The sequence below is a fragment of the Crinia signifera genome, chromosome 3 (assembly GCF_055691185.1).
Source record: "Crinia signifera chromosome 3, ASM5569118v1, whole genome shotgun sequence".
NCBI classification, from domain to species: Eukaryota; Metazoa; Chordata; class Amphibia; order Anura; family Myobatrachidae; genus Crinia; species Crinia signifera.
This window is the reverse complement of record NC_139219.1, coordinates 333039391-333058016: the sequence shown is the minus strand read 5'-3', so window position 1 is coordinate 333058016 and position 18626 is coordinate 333039391. Positions and strand designations below refer to the sequence as shown.

General features: G+C 48.2%; 1 protein-coding gene across 13 annotated transcripts in view; it reads right to left on the bottom strand.

The window, feature by feature from the left end:
- The window catches only part of DTNB (dystrobrevin beta), a 266225-nt gene that overhangs the window by 203835 nt on the left and 43764 nt on the right, over positions 1 to 18626 (bottom strand). For all 13 annotated transcript variants that reach the window (XM_083178923.1, XM_083178909.1, XM_083178922.1 and 10 more), the window contains 4 exons: positions 12183 to 12337; positions 7950 to 8055; positions 5803 to 5969; positions 4967 to 5091 (listed from right to left, as the gene is read on the bottom strand). In XM_083178923.1, coding sequence (XP_083035049.1) covers positions 4967 to 5091; positions 5803 to 5969; positions 7950 to 8055; positions 12183 to 12337 — 553 coding nt within the window. The remainder of the gene's footprint in view (positions 1 to 4966; positions 5092 to 5802; positions 5970 to 7949; positions 8056 to 12182; positions 12338 to 18626) is intronic.

Below are 18626 nucleotides of genomic sequence, written 5' to 3'. Positions count from 1 at the left end.
TTACAAAATGGAAGTTCACGTCTGCTACGCAAATCATGTTTGAACCAATATTCTGGTTGAAGCCCAACCCTATTGAGGAGGGTCATAATGAATATGTATGAATTTCCTGTAAGACCTACCCCTGAAGGGAGGTTCCATGCTTTTGTTACTGTGTACAAATATGTGTCCGTGCAAATAAACGATAGAATACTTGCAATGATGAACCTGTGTTGTTTGTTATTCTTGTATTCTCCTGATCAGATCAGTAAAGGTAAGGTAAACCAGAGGTGACTGAATATATCGAAGGTAATTATTTCACGTTATTAGACCTTACCGTGAAGATTTAAAATAGCCCCCATCTTCACCATTTATCCAAGAGTCATTCACTCCATCCAGCTATCGTCTCTCCATTTATTATTATCATTATTATTGTGGTCATAACAGTCTTTGGAGTATGGCTCATGAAGCCCCATACAAATACATACACTGATTAAACGTGCACCATTGAGAACCATTTATGTTGAAACCCTGCCCCACCTCTCCCCTACTCCCACCTTCCTTAATGTGTCCACTATATTACATGGAATCACCAACCTGCATAATGGAGCCACACCGCAATACAGGGACATGAATATGTAATTAATTAAAAAAGCATCAGACTCCAGCGTCAAGTGACAGCTACCGCAAACCAACCTTCGTCGCCTAGACAACGGCTCAACAACAAATGCCGACTTGTTAAAAAAACAGCAGAGACGCCAGCATGAGATGACAGCGGCATACACGGACCGCGTCACCATGACAACGTCCAAACGACGAACGGCGCTAACACGGCCATAAGAAGGGCGGAAGTAAAATTGGCAGACGCTTTCAGGAGAAGAGCGGCAGCAGCATACACAGACCGCATCCCCATGACAACGACCAAGCAGCGCTAACACGGCCCTGGGAAGGGCGGAAGTCGTCCTGATAGACCTAGCGACGTCACCCGCCCACGGCAATCTCCGCCGCATCAGCATATTTACACAGCGGGGACAGGTGCAGGTACCTAGTCCAGCCCACCCCCAAGTGATCAGCAACACTGATAGGTGCAGGATCCATTAGAGGCTATACCAGCGTCACCTAAAACACACCCACACCTCTACCATAAAAGGAGGAACAGGAAGCTTCATCCAGTACTGCGACCATCCTGAGGAAGCCAGTTACCTGGCGAAACTAGTCAAAGGCACGCAAGCACCTGGAACCGCCGATCACACCTCACCTTTAATAGAGGTCAGTCGACGGGAGTCTGCCGGCAGACGTTTCCACGTTCATCTCCCACTTCTGGAAGAGGTAATATCAGCCCACAGCGGCATCCTTGTTGAAGGCTACAAAAATTAACCTCCATCCAGACAGAAAACTAGTGTGATCACACCAAAAGGCATAACCCCTGTGTGTTATCCCATACCCCACCTACCCTACGTATGTGTGTACCGGTATTAGGCTTAGATATCTTGCCATAACACATTCAAATTAGTGTGTTTACATCATTTTTTACCTGGATATTTTATCATCATCATTTTTTCATTTTTTATTAATAATCATTTTTTATTGTTATTTATTTTTTATTGTTTACTGTTTGGATACCACTTATATTATGCAGAAATTAAATAAATGTTATTTATTTTGAAAAGATAACGCTTCACTCATGTTTGTTTACTTCATATAGCCATAAAGAGTTTATTTTGTATATTCACAAGGGTCCCCAGAGCGCAAAAGTGACACCGCAAGGTGTAACCTCCCCCCCTTTTTTAGCATTATATAAACAAATACCTTAAGCGATGACACAGAGTGTTAAGGCTATTTCACACGCTCCGTCTCCTGCTGGGCGGCGAAACCCCGCACCGCCAGGAAGCCGTGCTGCACACAGCAGTTTACAATGGAGGAGATGGCCACAGCCCCACTGGCGTAACTATAGCACCGCAGCCCCCGCCACCGCGGGGGGGGCGCTGTGCATATGGGGGCGCCGGGGGCTGCGGTGCTATAGTTACACCTCCCCCCAATCCCCCGCAGGCTTACCTATTTTGCTGGTCCCGGCGGCTCCGTTCTTCTGCTGAGGACCACCACAAAATGGCCGCCCCCATATAGCACACAGTTCTCTGAAACTGTCTGCTGTATGGGGGCGGCCATTTTGTGGTGGTCCTCAGCAGAAGAACGGAGCCGCCGGGACCAGCGCGAAAGGTAAGGCTGTGGGGGATTGGGGGGGTTTGAATGGGCGGCGGGGGGGGGGGGGGTTGCCCAAAACGTAGCTACGCCGCTGCACAGCCCGGCAGCCGTCCCTTCCAGTGGTGGGATCTGGCTACAATCGTGTCCATTATTAACTACTGTGTGCGGCACGGCTTTTGGCCGCGTGGGGTTTCGCCGCCTGGCAGGAGCCGGAGCCTGTGAAATAGCCCATCAGGTGGCGATACATCTACAGATCCATTGTCAGATTGGGCTGGTTGGAGCAAAATCCTGGTAATGGATGAGAGTAAATTACAGGTGACCATTTGCTTTGAAACTGCCAAAAGCCGTCACCAGGTATTTGTTCCAACCAGCCCAATCTGACAATCGATCTGTAGATGTATGACCAGCTTAGCACACCGTGTCAACACTTAAGGTATTTGTTTACATAATGTCTGGCCAGACATAACAAAGGAACATTCAGCTTTTATTGGAACTAACAACTTTATTAATATGTGTATGAATCAGCAGCAGTGCAGTATCTGCCATTACAGGACCCTGACATAAATGTCAACTAATATGGATATATCCAGCTAATCCTAAGCTTGCTTACACTAACAACAACTAATATCACTATACTGCCACTGTATAAAAGCGCTACTAATCTTGCCTGACTTTGGGGAATCATTAGGTTTTATATATTGATATTCTGTTTTTTTTTTGTTTTTTTTTATATAGCGGAATTAATAAGGCCTTAAGGTCCCCATACACGGTCCGTTTAGCGGATCCGTTTTGTACTTGTAAAGCCTTGTGCATGCAATGCGATGCATAGCAAGTACAAAAAGTATGTGCGGCACATACTTTTTGTACTGTACGATGAGATGCCGCGGGAGCGCGCATCTCAAAGTACAAAACGCATCCGCCGCGAACGGACCGTGTATGGGGACCTTTATTGTGACATTATCATTTTGTTATTCTGATTCAAAATAATAATAAATATTTTTACTGTTTTGATTTGTTTTGTTTTATTTCGTACTTTATCTCTAGAGGAGTCTGAGCAACGGGATGCAGTTAAAATCCCGGCGGTCTGGATCCCGGCGTTCAGAATCCCGACACCGGAATCCCGACACATTCTCCCTCCGTGGGTGTCCACGACACCCCTGGAGGGAGAATAAATTAGTGTGCCGAGCGTAGCGAGGCACCGGGCCCGCTGCGTGGCGAGCGCAGCGAGCCCGCAAGGGGGGGCGATCCACGTCCCCCCCTTGTCGGCATTTCGGCTGTCGGGATTCCGGCGTCGGGATTCTGAACGCCGGGATCCCGACCGCCGGGATTCAATACTGAATCCTGAGCAACCCCTCACAGAACAGCAGCAGTCAGTTGAAGTATCTGTTTTATATTTTAAGTCCAATATTATATGGTGTTAAACATACTGCTTTGTCAGATATAGAACGCCAGACTTTTTTCTCCTTTTAGTGACATGATCAGCCTGGTCAGCTTGTACATCACATCCCTCCTGCAATTTACAGGGATGCCATTGATTCTAACTGTACCATAACAAGCAGCAACTTCTATACCACAGCTGAGTGACATTAAATAGGCTGCATATGATATCAGACAGTCACGTGATCAGCTAGGACTTCACATTCTGCCTGCATTGTACAGGGATGCCATAAATTCTAACTGTACCATAACAAGCCATGACTTCTATACCACAGCTGAGCGACATTAAATAGGCTGCATATGATATCAGACAGTCACGTGATCAGCTAGGACATCACATTCTGCCTGCATTGTACAGGGATGCCATTAATTCTAAGTGTACCATAACAATCAGCAACTTCGGTACTTGTGTATTATCAGAGTGCCCACTAAGCAAATAGCTTAGTGCCCTATTCTGCGCAGTGAGATCGCATCACATGCAATTTTGCCTGCGATGCAATGGTACTGGTTCATTTTCACTGCACCCCTGGCCGCGGATTACATCGCATGCGATTTTATCACGTGCGATGAGATTTAGCACACCCCCACTATCCACGTCGATGTGGTGCAATGCGATTTAGCACACCCCCACTATCCAAGTCACCCCGAAGCGTGGCGAGCACAGCGAGCCCTCACGACCTTTTCATACCCCCACTATCCACGTCAGTGCGGAGTTGAATTTCTAAAGTGTGGCGAGCGCAGTGCGCCACCGAGCCCGAAGCGCAGCGTGCTCCATGAGGGGACGCGGATTACTTTACATGTACTCCATGTCTGCTCGCCACGCTTTAGGCTCGGTGGCTTGCTGCGCTCGCCACACTTTATAAATCAACTCCGCGTGGTTGCATGCGATGCGATCTCTACGCCGGCGTACGTAGGCAAATAGGGCGCCCTGATAGTACACAAGTACCGCAACTTCTATACCCCAGCTGAGCGACATTATAAAAATGGTATTCAGTATAATTAGTTACATGATCAGCCTGGTCAGCTAGTACATCACATCCTGCATGCATTGGACATAGGTGAAATCAACAGTCCAAAGAGTCCCACCTAGGATCCAGGTGTTTATAACCTTCATGAATGCTGTGACCTGAGGCCTGCCGGATCTGCCAGACGCTCACTGTGTGTTATCCATAGTAACATACATCATTAAAGTGTACAGCCAAATAGTACAGCAACATGTTACTAGGCGTAGAGCAGTTACAAAACTAGCAAAGCATTGCATATTAACATACGCTGTGACTTGTAGTTCCACCAAATTCAAAATGTTGATTTAAAGTGTGAAATGAGTGATTAGAAAACATAATCTACTCACGCGACATGAGATGGGTCCAGTGGCTTCTCGGGGTGCTCTGGGAATACGGGGTGATGCGGCTCCCTGCTCGGAACACAGCCTAGAGACTTACTGATCGCATGACTTAACTTCTTTGCTGGGGACTTCTGCAGAAAGACAGACAGAGGACAGATCATCATACGGGGACTTCTATCTGTTGTCCTTATCTAGTGTTCGCTCTAGCACCCTGCACGTTTCAGTATCAGCCCGTGCAGTTCCTGCTTCCTGCCTGCGGTGTCGCTCTCTGCTTTGCTGCTTCTAGCACATTTTGATCTGTATTTCAGCATGGAGATACAGGCCAGCCTGTACTAGAGGCACCACGGGGCTTGCGGCACCTGGGAGATGTGCCCTTAGCTATTTTGTTGCAAATTGCGGTAGGTCAGAAGGATCCTGGAATCTATGGATCGAGTGTTAGCCGAGGGGATTACTGAGCAAGAAACAGGCTGATCATTGAATAATAGATGTTTCAGGCTTCAGGGTTTGGGATCCTCGATCCTGGTCACATGTTACTGTAGGACCACCGATTATTGCACATCAGAGCCGCCTTCTGGCATATACGGTGGCACAACTTGATCGCTGCACTGTACGGATTATGAACTGAAAAGCTGGTCATGCTGCTAATACATGTACCATAGCCAAGGTACATGTATAGATGATGTGATCTATAGAGGGTGTTCTGATGCCCTCTGCTGGGGAGTAACGGAACAACTATTCCTATTGCAGAAGGTAAATCTGACAATTCTAGGCTGTGGTCTCACAATTCCCCCCTTACCGCGGCAGAAACACTTATTGTGCGGTGAAGATGAGAGGTCAGTTACCCAGGAGGAGTGCTCCTTCATCTGATGCTGGTTGCTGTGGGGCCCATTGGCATGACCTCGCCAGAAACAATTCTGGCAGAGCTGGTAATTGTGGCACTGCTGGCAGCGGTAACGGAAGCCCATCATACTCTCACACCGGCAGAAGGAACATTCCACAGGGTGGAAGACTGCAAGAGAGAAGGGGTGGGGGAAGGGGTGAGAGAGAGGGGGGGTTTGTACACTAATAATACATTGTAACAGCTATAACAATGTCAGAGGCAAGATCTGATAATATCAAAAGCAAAGTATTTTCCAACCACAACTGGCCAAATACAAGCAAAGAGGTCACAGTACGAGGGAGACAATATAGAAAAGATAACAGTGACAGGGAGGAGAATAGAGAGACTGTAGGGTCACATCTACAGATGGAGAAGAAACAAGAAAGGATCAGATCCAGGGTGGAGAAGAGAGACTGTAGGGTCCCACCCAGGGTGGAGAAGAGAGAACGTAGGGTCAAGACCATGTTGGAGAATAGAAAATGTAGGGAAACATCCTGAGTGGAGAAGAGAGACTATAGTGTCACGTCCAGGGTTCAGAAGAGACAACGTAGGGTACCATCCAGGTAGGAGAAGAGAGAGGGTAGGGTCCCATCCAGGGGGGGAGAAGAAAGAATGTAGGGTCCCATCCAGGGTGGAGCAGAGAGAAGGTAGGGTCACATCCAGGGTGGAGCAGAGAGAAGGTAGGGTCACATTAAGGGTGGAGAAGAGAGAACATAGGGTCCCATCCAGGGTGGAGCAGAGAGAGGGTAGGGTCCCATCCAGGGTGGAGAAGAGAGAAGGTAGGGTCCCATCCAGGGTGGAGAAGAGAGAGGGTAGGGTCCCATCCAGGGTGGAGAAGAGAGAAGGTAGGGTCCCATCCAGGGTGGAGAAGAGAGAAGGTAGGGTCCCATCCAGGGTGGAGCAGAGAGAAGGTAGGGTCCCATCCAGGGTGGAGAAGAGAGAAGGTAGGGTCCCATCCAGGGTGGATAAGAGAGAGGGTAGGGTCCCATCCAGGGTGGAGAAGAGAGAAGGTAGGGTCCCATCCAGGGTGGAGCAGAGAGAAGGTAGGGTCCCATCCAGGGTGGAGAAGAGAGAGGGTAGGGTCCCATCCAGGGTGGAGAAGAGAGCAGGTAGGGTCCCATCCAGGGTGGAGAAGAGAGAAGGTAGGATCCCATCCAGGGTGGATAAGAGAGAACATAGGGTCCCATCCAGGGTGGAGAAAAGAGAAGGTAGGGTCCCATCCAGGGTGGAGAAGAGAGAGGGTAGGGTTCCATCCAGGGTGGAGAAGAGAGAAGGTAGGGTCACATCCAGGGTGGAGAAGAGAGAAGGTAGGGTCCCATCCAGGGTGGAGAAGAGAGAAGGTAGGGTCCCATCCAGGGTGGAGCAGAGAGAAGGTAGGGTCCCATCCAGGGTGGAGAAGAGAGAAGGTAGGGTCCCATCCAGGGTGGAGAAGAGAGAGGGTAGGGTCCCATCCAGGGTGGAGAAGAGAGAAGGTAGGGTCCCATCCAGGGTGGAGCAGAGAGAAGGTAGGGTCCCATCCAGGGTGGAGAAGAGAGAGGGTAGGGTCCCATCCAGGGTGGAGAAGAGAGAAGGTAGGGTCCCATACAGGATGGAGAAGAGAGAAGGTAGGGTCCCATCCAGGGTGGAGCAGAGAGAAGGTAGTCACATGCAGGGTGGAGAAGACAGAACGTCCAGGATAGAGATCAGAGACCATTGGGTCACGTCCAGGGTTCAGAATAAAGAATATGGAGTTACATCCAGGTTGGAGAGGTAAAAGATAGGGTAACATCCAGGGTGGAGAAGAGAAAATGCAGAATCACATCTGGGATTAAAAAGAGATTACAAAGGGTCAAGTAATAATAATCTATCAAGGGTGGAGAAGAGAGACAATAGGGTCATGTCCGCGGTTCAGAAGAAATAATTTAGGGTCAAGTACAGGTAGAAGAGAGACCGTAGGGTGTACAATAAGCACATAGGGAATACATAACTGTATTTTATTAAATCTCCTCCATTGACCATTGAAGCACCTTGAGCTCCGCATAGGGATAATATAACAGGACAGTACAGTAATAAAGACCACATCACTAAACTGAGAATACAGAGCCATAGGCGGAGTCTGCTGCTACTCACCATTTTCTACATGGGCGAGCCTATGCATAAGAGGTAACCAGACAAGGCACTGGGGAGGGGGATCCGCCATTATTGTATCTAAGAACATGTTCAGCGCGATCTTCTTCTGCAAGACATGAATGTGACAGAGCAATGCACAGGTGACCTCTACTCCTGATCCTCAGACACTGACTCACCACTACAGAAATAGGGAATGTAACAGAACAATGCACCTGTGACCTCTACTCCTGGTCCTCAGACACTAGCTCACCAATACAGAAATAGGGAATGTAACAGAGCAATGCACCGGTGACCTCTACTCCTGATCCTCAGATGCTGGCTCACCACTACAGAAATAGGGAATGTAACAGAGCAATGCACAGGTGACCTCTACTCCTGGTCCTCAGACACTGGCTCACCCCTACAGAAATAGGGAATGTAACAGAGCAATGCACCGGTGACCTCTACTCCTGGTCCTCAGACACTGGGTCACCACTACAGAAATAGGGAATGTAACAGAGCAATGCACCGGTGACCTCTACTGCTGGTCCTCAGACACTGGCTCACCACTACAGAAATAGGGAATGTAACAGAACAATGCACCGGTGACCTCTACTCCTGATCCTAAGACACTGGGTCACCACTACTGAAATAGGGAATCTAACAGAGCAATGCACAGGTGACCTCTACTCCTGGTCCTCAGAAACTGACTCACCCCTACAGAAATAGGGAATCTAACAGAACAATGCAACGGTGACCTCTACTCCTGGTCCTCAGACACTGGCTCACCACTACAGAAATAGGGAATCTAACAGAACAATGCACCGGTGACCTCTACTCCTGGTCCTCAGACACTGGCTCACCCCTACAGAAATAGGGAATGTAACAGAGCAATGCACCGGTGACCTCTACTCCTGGTCCTCAGACACTGGGTCACCACTACAGAAATAGGGAATCTAACAGAGCAATGCACAGGTGACCTCTACTCCTGGTCCTCAGAAACTGACTCACCACTACAGAAATAGGGAATCTAACAGAGCAATGCACCGGTGACCTCTACTCCTGGTCCTCAGACACTGGCTCACCCCTACAGAAATAGGGAATGTAACAGAGCAATGCACCGGTGACCTCTACTCCTGGTCCTCAGACACTGGCTCACCACTACAGAAATAGGGAATGTAGCAGAGCAATGCACCTGTAACCTCTACTCCTGGTCCTCAGACACTGACTCACCACTACAGAAATAGGGAATGTAACAGAACAATGCACATGTGACCTCTACTCCTGATCCTCAGACACTGGCTCATCACTACAGAAATAGGGAACATAACAGAACAATGCACTGGTGACCTCTACTCCTGATCCTCAGACACTGTCTCACCACTACAGAAATAAGGAACAAAACAGAACAATGCACCGGTGACCTCTACTCCTGATCCTCAGACACTGACTCACCACTACAGAAATAGGGAATGTAACAGAACAATGCACATGTGACCTCTACTCCTGATCCTCAGACACTGGCTCATCACTACAGAAATAGGGAACATAACAGAACAATGCACTGGTGACCTCTACTCCTGATCCTCAGACACTGTCTCACCACTACAGAAATAAGGAACATAACAGAACAATGCACCGGTGACCTCTACTCCTGATCCTCAGACACTGACTCACCACTACAGAAATAGGGAATGTAACAGAGCAATGCACCGGTGACCTCTACTCCTGGTCCTCAGACACTGTCTCACCACTACAGAAATGGGGAATGTAACAGAGCAATGCACCAGTGACCTCTACTCCTGGTCCTCAGACACTGGCTCACCACTACAGAAATACGGAATGTAACAGAACAACGCACCGGTGACCTCTACTGCTGATCCTCAGACACTGGCTCACCACTACAGAAATAGGGAATGTAAAAGAACAATGCAACTGTGACCTTTACTCCTGGTCCTCAGACACTGGCTCACCACTACAGAAATATGGAACGTAACAGAACAATGCACCGGTGACCTCTACTCCTGATCCTCAGACACTGGCTGACCACTACAGAAATAGGGAATGTAACAGAGAAATGCACAGGTGACCTCTACTCCTGGTCCTCAGACACTGTCTCACCACTACAGAAATGGGGAATGTAACAGAGCAATGCACCAGTGACCTCTACTCCTGGTCCTCAGACACTGGCTCACCAATACAGAAATAGGGAATGTTAACAGAGGAATGCAACGGTGACCTCTACTCCTGATCCTCAGACACTGTCTCACCACTACAGAAATGGGGAATGTAACAGAGCAATGCACCAGTGACCTCTACTCCTGGTCCTCAGACACTGGCTCACCACTACAGAAATAGGGAATGTAACGGAGCAATGCACCGGTGACCTCTACTCCTGGTCCTCAGACACTGGGTCACCACTACAGAAATAGGGAATGTAACGGAGCAATGCACCGGTGACCTCTACTCCTGATACTCAGACACCGGTGCACCAGACACCTACTCCTGATCCTCAGACCACTACAGAAATAGGGAATGTAACAGAGCAATGCACAGGTGACCTCTACTCCTGGTCCTCAGACACTGGCTCACCACTACAGAAATAGGGAACATAACAGAACAATGGCCCTTATTCTGCTTGGTGCGGCCGGAGCCGCATATGCGGCTCCGACCGTGCAGGCGAATCCCCGCCTTCCATACGGATCGCCACGGCCGTCCGTACGCGGACATGTGACGGTCTGCATGAAAATGGCGGGGGATACGCCTCCACCATCTTGGAGCAGCCCCCTGCATTCGATGGTCACCGACCATCGAAGGCAGGGCCGCACGCTCCACCAGCTCCCGCACCCATAGACCTCACGGACACTTGTCCGTGTGAAAGCATGTATGGGGGCGGGCAGCTGACATCCGGCGATGTCAGATGCCCGCCCCCAACACATGCGTCACAGCCTCATTACCATGCGTACGCCCCGCGTTTGCATGGGAACGCCCATGAAACGCGGGGCGTATGCATAGGGAAATGAGGCTAAGTAGCCCCTCACGCCCCTATCCACCCCCTTTGCGGCATTAAAAAAAATTGTGCGGCGATTTCGCCTGCACATGCGCAGAGTGCCCTCTGCACATGCGCAGAGCGAAAACATCGGCGGAACGGCCGCATGCAGCCGTTACCGCTTAGATCAGAATAAGGGCCAATGCACTGGTGACCTCTACTCCTGATCCTCAGACACTGTCTCACCACTACAGAAATAAGGAACATAACAGAACAATGCACCGGTGACCTCTACTCCTGATCCACAGACACTGACTCACCACTACAGAAATAAGGAATGTAACAGAACAATGCACCTGTGACCTCTACTCCTGATCCTCAGACACTGGCTCACCACTACAGAAATAGGGAATGTAACAGAGCAATGCACAGGTGACCTCTACTCCTGATCCTCAGACACTGGCTCACCACTACAGAAATAGGGAATGTAACAGAGCAATGCACCGGTAACCTCTACTCCTGGTCCTCAGACACTGGCTCACCACTACAGAAATAGGGAACATAACAGAACAATGCACCGGTGACCTCTACTCCTGATCCTCAGACACTGGCTCACCACTACAGAAATAGGGAATGTAACAGAACAATGCAACTGTGACCTCTACTCCTGGTCCTCAGACACTGGCTCACCACTGCAGAAATAGGAACATAACAGACCAATGCACTGGTGACCTCTACTCCTGGTCCTCAGACACTGGCTCACCACTACAAAAATAGGGAATGTAACAGAGCAATGCACCGGTGACCTCTACTCCTGGTCCTCAGACACTGGCTCACCACTACAGAAATAGGGAATGTAGCAGAGCAATGCACCTGTAACCTCTACTCCTGATCCTCAGACACTGGCTCACCACTACAGAAATAGGGAATGTAACAGAGCAATGCACCGGTGACCTCTACTCCTGACCCTCAGACACTGGCTCACCACTACAGAAATAGGGAATGTAACAGAGCAATGCACCGGTGACCTATACTCCTGGTCCTCAGACACTGGCTCACCACTACAGAAATAGGGAATGTAACAGAACAATGCACCGGTGACCTCTACTCCTGGTCCTCAGACACTGGCTCACCACTACAGAAAGAGGGAATGTAACAGAACAATGCACCGGTGACCTGTAACATCTCTATACCAGAGACTGGGCAATACGTCTCTGGTGACCATCCTGTAACTACATCCTACTAGATATCGCGCAGCCACTTACCTGCGGCGTGAAACACGTCCGCGCAGAGTGCTCTGTGTACCCAAATGAGGGGCCCTCAAACACTGTCGTCGGAAGCTTCAGCACCTCCCTCAGGAACTGGTCGAACTTGCCGTAGACCATGAAGCCGCTGGAATCCGACACTTGGGAGAATATATCTGGGTAAGAGAAGAAAGGGAAGCGGTTACAGGGTCCCATGGCGGACATACGGCTGCGTCACCGTACCCTGTTCAGTTTCATGTTGCGTGATGTGGTCCCTATTACACAGACTGTGGGTCAGGTCAGTACTTTGCCCAATCTGAACATTTATTACGTTTCTTATACAGCTCAGCAGGTTCCGTTACGCTTTACAATTAGAAATAGGGATAAAACAAACTGGGTAGTTACAGACAGTCAAATGGTAGGAGGGCCCTGCTCGCAGGCTCACAATCTATGACTATCTGTACATAGTCTGCCATCGTCACTATATCTACAGGTGTCCACATTGTGGGCTATTGTATCCTGCGTCCTTATCACTCCCAGGCCTTCACATGGCTGCAGAGGGGGCCTCGGATCAGAGAGGGATTTCCCACTACCCAGCAATATATACTATGTGAGCTACTGGTAGTGTATGGTGTACAGGGAGTGAGAAGCCACTATCAGGGATAACTGGGGTCAGAGTGGAGCAGTCCTGGAAGTGAGCAAGATTTGGGGAACAGGAGGTGGATTTGTGACACCCAAGGTAAGTGTCCCCTTCCAAAACCTACAACCCGATGAGCAATCATGAAAGTCACGTCCACTGACTGGTCTAAAACCACAAGAAACCTAGGTGTAAGACTCAAAGTATGAGAAGGGACGCTGTGACATCACATGCACTAACCGAGTCTTACACCTAGGTTTCTTGTGGTTATAGACCAAAGTATGAGAAGGGACGCTGTGACATCACATGCACTAACCGAGTCTTACACCTAGGTTTCTTATGGTTATAGACCAAAGTATGAGAAGGGACGCTGTGACATTACATGCACTGAGTCTTACACCTAGGTTTCTTGTGGTTATAGACCAAAGTATGAGAAGGGACGCTGTGACATGACATGCACTGAGTCTTTCACCTAGGTTTCTTGTGGTTATAGACCAAAGTATGAGAAGGGACGCTGTGACATCACGTGCACTAACTGAGTCTTACACCTAGGTTTCTTGTGGTTATAGCCCAAAGTATGAGAAGGGACGCTGTGACATCACGTTCACTAACCGAGTCTTACACCTACTGTAGGTTTCTTGTGGTTATAGACCAAAGTATGAGAAGGGACGCTGTGACATCACGTGCACCAACTGAGTCTTACACCTAGGTTTCTTGTGGTTACAGACCAAAGTATGAGAAGGGACGCTGTGACAGCACGTGCACAAACCGAGTCTTACACCTAGGTTTCTTGTGGTTATAGACCAAAGTATGAGAAGGGACGCTGTGACATCACGTGCACTAACCGAGTCTTACACCTAGGTTTCTTGTGGTTATAGACCATAGTATGAGAAGGGACACTGTGACATCACATGCACTAACCGAGTCTTACACCTAGGTTTCTTGTGGTTATAGACCAAAGTATGAGAAGGGACGCTGTGACATCACGTGCACTAACCGAGTCTTACACCTAGGTTTCTTGTGGTTACAGGCCAAAGTATGAGAAGGGACACAGTGACATCACGTGCACTAACCGAGTCTTACACCTAGGTTTCTTGTGGTTACAGACCAAAGTATGAGAAGGGACACTGTGACATCACGTGCACTAACTGAGTCTGACACCTAGGTTTCTTGTGGTTACAGACCAAAGTATAAGAAGGGACGCTGTGACATCACGTGCACTAACACCTAGGTTTCTTGTGGTTACAGACCAAAGTATGAGAAGGGACGCTGTGGCATCATGTGCACTAACTGAGTCTTACACCTAGGTTTCTTGTGGTTATAGACCAAAGTATGTGAAGGGGCACAGTGACATCACGTGCACTAACTGAGTCTTACACATAGGTTTCTTGTGGTTATAGACCAAAGTATGAGAAGGGACGCTGTGACATCACGTGCACTAACTGAGTCTTACACCTAGGTTTCTTGTGGTTATAGACCAAAGTATGAGAAGGGACGCTGTGACATCACGTGCACTAACTGAGTCTTACACCTAGGTTTCTTGTGGTTATAGACCAAAGTATGAGAAGGGACGCTGTGACATCACGTGCACTAACTGAGTCTTACACCTAGGTTTCTTGTGGTTATAGACCAAAGTATGAGAAGGGACGCTGTGACATCACGTGCACTAACTGAGTCTTACACCTAGGTTTCTTGTGGTTATAGACCAAAGTATGAGAAGGGACGCTGTGACATCACGTGCACTAACGGAGTCTTACAGCTAGGTTTATTGTGGTTATAGACCAAAGTATGAGAAGGGACACAGTGACATCATGTGCACTAACCGAGTCTTACACCTAGGTTTCTTGTGGTTACAGACCAAAGTATGAGAAGGGACGCTGTGACATCACGTGCACTAACTGAGTCTTACACCTAGGTTTCTTGTGGTTATAGACCAAAGTATGAGAAGGGATGCAGTGACATCACGTGCACTAACAGAGTCTTACACCTAGGTTTCTTGTGGTTATAGACCAAAGTATGTGAAGGGGCACAGTGACATCACGTGCACTAACTGAGTCTTACACATAGGTTTCTTGTGGTTATAGACCAAAGTATGAGAAGGGACGCTGTGACATCACGTGCACTAACTGAGTCTTACACCTAGGTTTCTTGTGGTTATAGACCAAAGTATGAGAAGGGACGCTGTGACATCACGTGCACTAACTGAGTCTTACACCTAGGTTTCTTGTGGTTATAGACCAAAGTATGAGAAGGGACGCTGTGACATCACGTGCACTAACTGAGTCTTTCACCTAGGTTTCTTGTGGTTATAGACCATAGTATGAGAAGGGACGCTGTGACATTACATGCACTGAGTCTTACACCTAGGTTTCTTGTGGTTATAGACCAAAGTATGAGAAGGGACGCTGTGACATGACATGCACTGAGTCTTACACCTAGGTTTCTTGTGGTTATAGACCAAAGTATGAGAAGGGACGCTGTGACATCACGTGCACTAACTGAGTCTTACACCTAGGTTTCTTGTGGTTATAGACCAAAGTATGAGAAGGGACGCTGTGACATCACGTGCACTAACTGAGTCTTACACCTAGGTTTCTTGTGGTTATAGATCTAAGTATGAGAAGGGACGCTGTGACATCACGTGCACTAACTGAGTCTTACACCTAGGTTTCTTGTGGTTATAGACCAAAGTATGAGAAGGGACGCTGTGACATCACGTGCACTAACGGAGTCTTACACCTAGGTTTCTTGTGGTTACAGACCAAAGTATGAGAAGGGGCGCTGTGACATCACGTGCACTAACCGAGTCTTACACCTAGGTTTCTTGTGGTTATAGACCAAAGTATGAGAAGGGACACTGTGACATCACGTGCACTAGCCGAGTCTTACACCTAGGTTTCTTGTGGTTACAGACCAAAGTATGAGAAGGGACGCTGTGACATCACGTGCACTAACTGAGTCTTACACCTAGGTTTCTTGTGGTTACAGACCAAAGTATGAGAAGGGACGCTGTGACATCACGTGCACTAACTGAGTCTTACACCTAGGTTTCTTGTGGTTATAGACCAAAGTATGAGAAGGGATGCAGTGACATCACGTGCACTAACAGAGTCTTACACCTAGGTTTCTTGTGGTTATAGACCAAAGTATGTGAAGGGGCACAGTGACATCACGTGCACTAACTGAGTCTTACACATAGGTTTCTTGTGGTTATAGACCAAAGTATGAGAAGGGACGCTGTGACATCACGTGCACTAACTGAGTCTTACACCTAGGTTTCTTGTGGTTATAGACCAAAGTATGAGAAGGGACGCTGTGACATCACGTGCACTAACTGAGTCTTACACCTAGGTTTCTTGTGGTTATAGACCAAAGTATGAGAAGGGACGCTGTGACATCACGTGCACTAACTGAGTCTTTCACCTAGGTTTCTTGTGGTTATAGACCATAGTATGAGAAGGGACGCTGTGACATTACATGCACTGAGTCTTACACCTAGGTTTCTTGTGGTTATAGACCAAAGTATGAGAAGGGACGCTGTGACATGACATGCACTGAGTCTTACACCTAGGTTTCTTGTGGTTATAGACCAAAGTATGAGAAGGGACGCTGTGACATCACGTGCACTAACTGAGTCTTACACCTAGGTTTCTTGTGGTTATAGACCAAAGTATGAGAAGGGACGCTGTGACATCACGTGCACTAACTGAGTCTTACACCTAGGTTTCTTGTGGTTATAGATCTAAGTATGAGAAGGGACGCTGTGACATCACGTGCACTAACTGAGTCTTACACCTAGGTTTCTTGTGGTTATAGACCAAAGTATGAGAAGGGACGCTGTGACATCACATGCACTAACCGAGTCTTACACCTAGGTTTCTTGTGGTTATAGACCAAAGTATGAGAAGGGACACAGTGACATCACGTGCACTAACCGAGTCTTACAACTAGGTTTCTTGTGGTTATAGACCATAGTATGAGAAGGGACACTGTGACATCACGTGCACTAACGGAGTCTTACACCTAGGTTTCTTGTGGTTACAGACCAAAGTATGAGAAGGGGCGCTGTGACATCACGTGCACTAACCGAGTCTTACACCTAGGTTTCTTGTGGTTATAGACCAAAGTATGAGAAGGGACACTGTGACATCACGTGCACTAGCCGAGTCTTACACCTAGGTTTCTTGTGGTTACAGACCAAAGTATGAGAAGGGACGCTGTGACATCACGTGCACTAACTGAGTCTTACACCTAGGTTTCTTGTGGTTACAGACCAAAGTATGAGAAGGGGCGCTGTGACATCACGTGCACTAACCGAGTCTAACACCTAGGTTTCTTGTGGTTATAGACCAAAGTATGAGAAGGGACACTGTGACATCACGTGCACTAGGCGAGTCTTACACCTAGGTTTCTTGTGGTTATAGACCATAGTATGAGAAGGGACGCTGTGACATCACGTGCACTAACCGAGTCTTACACCTAGGTTTCTTGTGGTTACAGACCAAAGTATGAGAAGGGACACGCTGTGACATCACATGCACTAACTGAGTCTTACACCTAGGTTTCTTGTGGTTATAGACCATAGTATGAGAAGGGACACTGTGACATCACGTGCACTAGGCGAGTCTTACACCTAGGTTTCTTGTGGTTATAGACCATAGTATGAGAAGGGACACTGTGACATCACGTGCACTAACCGAGTCTTACACCTAGGTTTCTTGTGGTTATAGACCATAGTATGAGAAGGGACGCTGTGACATCACATGCACTAACCGAGTCTTACACCTAGGTTTCTTGTGGTTATAGACCAAAGTATGAGAAGGGACGCTGTGACATCACGTGCACTAACCGAGTCTTACAACTAGGTTTCTTGTGGTTATAGACCAAAGTATGTGAAGGGACACCGTGACATCACGTGCACTAACTGAGTCTTACACCTAGGTTTCTTGTGGTTATAGACCATAGTATGAGAAGGGACAATGTGACATCACGTGGCAGCATGTATGCAGCGTGTCACTTGACCATACAAATACCGTTCTCTTTATGGCAATCCACGTTACCTGCTATTCCGATTCTATGCAGCCAATGCAGTTGTTGCTAAGGTCTGCACCCACAATGTAATGGACAGGCGTAATATTTAGCTTGTACATTCCTTGCACACATTGGGCCTAATTCACCATGGATCGCTTATTAGAGAAAAGGCAAATCGTGCGAATCCCGTCTGACTGCGCATGTGCCGTGTTCGCATTGTGCAAGCACAAGGGAAATCAGCAACTGAAACCGCGAGCACTTAACGATGGCAGTGTAGTCGCAGTGTGACTGACAGGAAGCCGGAGCTTCAGGGGGTGGAAACATGACGGTTTTTAGGAGTGATTGCTCAGATGGCAGATACACGCCAATTAGCGACGCAGTCACCATTTTCTCTCTCGGTCTGCTTTTCCTCTGATCGGCACTCCATGCTGAATTAGCCCCATCGTTCTGTTCTCTTCACCCTGGCCGTTACATTATGTATCTCAGCTAATACGCTTCTATATGCCGATTATACTGCAAGATATAGGTTCGATCTATGGCGGTGGTTCTCAAACTCGGTCCTCAGGACCCCCCCAGCAGTGCACGGTTTCCAGGTCTCCACACAGAACCACAGGTGACATAATCAGCTCCACCTGTGTTCAGAGGACATGAATTCGGCGCACATTAGGGGAACTTGTACTTCTGGCTGAGTGCTCGCTCCCCTCTGTGGTTAGGTGACACCAGCTCCCCGGGGTTAGGTTTGGCACTGTAGGCCAGGGCCCGGGGAACAGCGAGATGTGGGTTACATTGTTACAGGG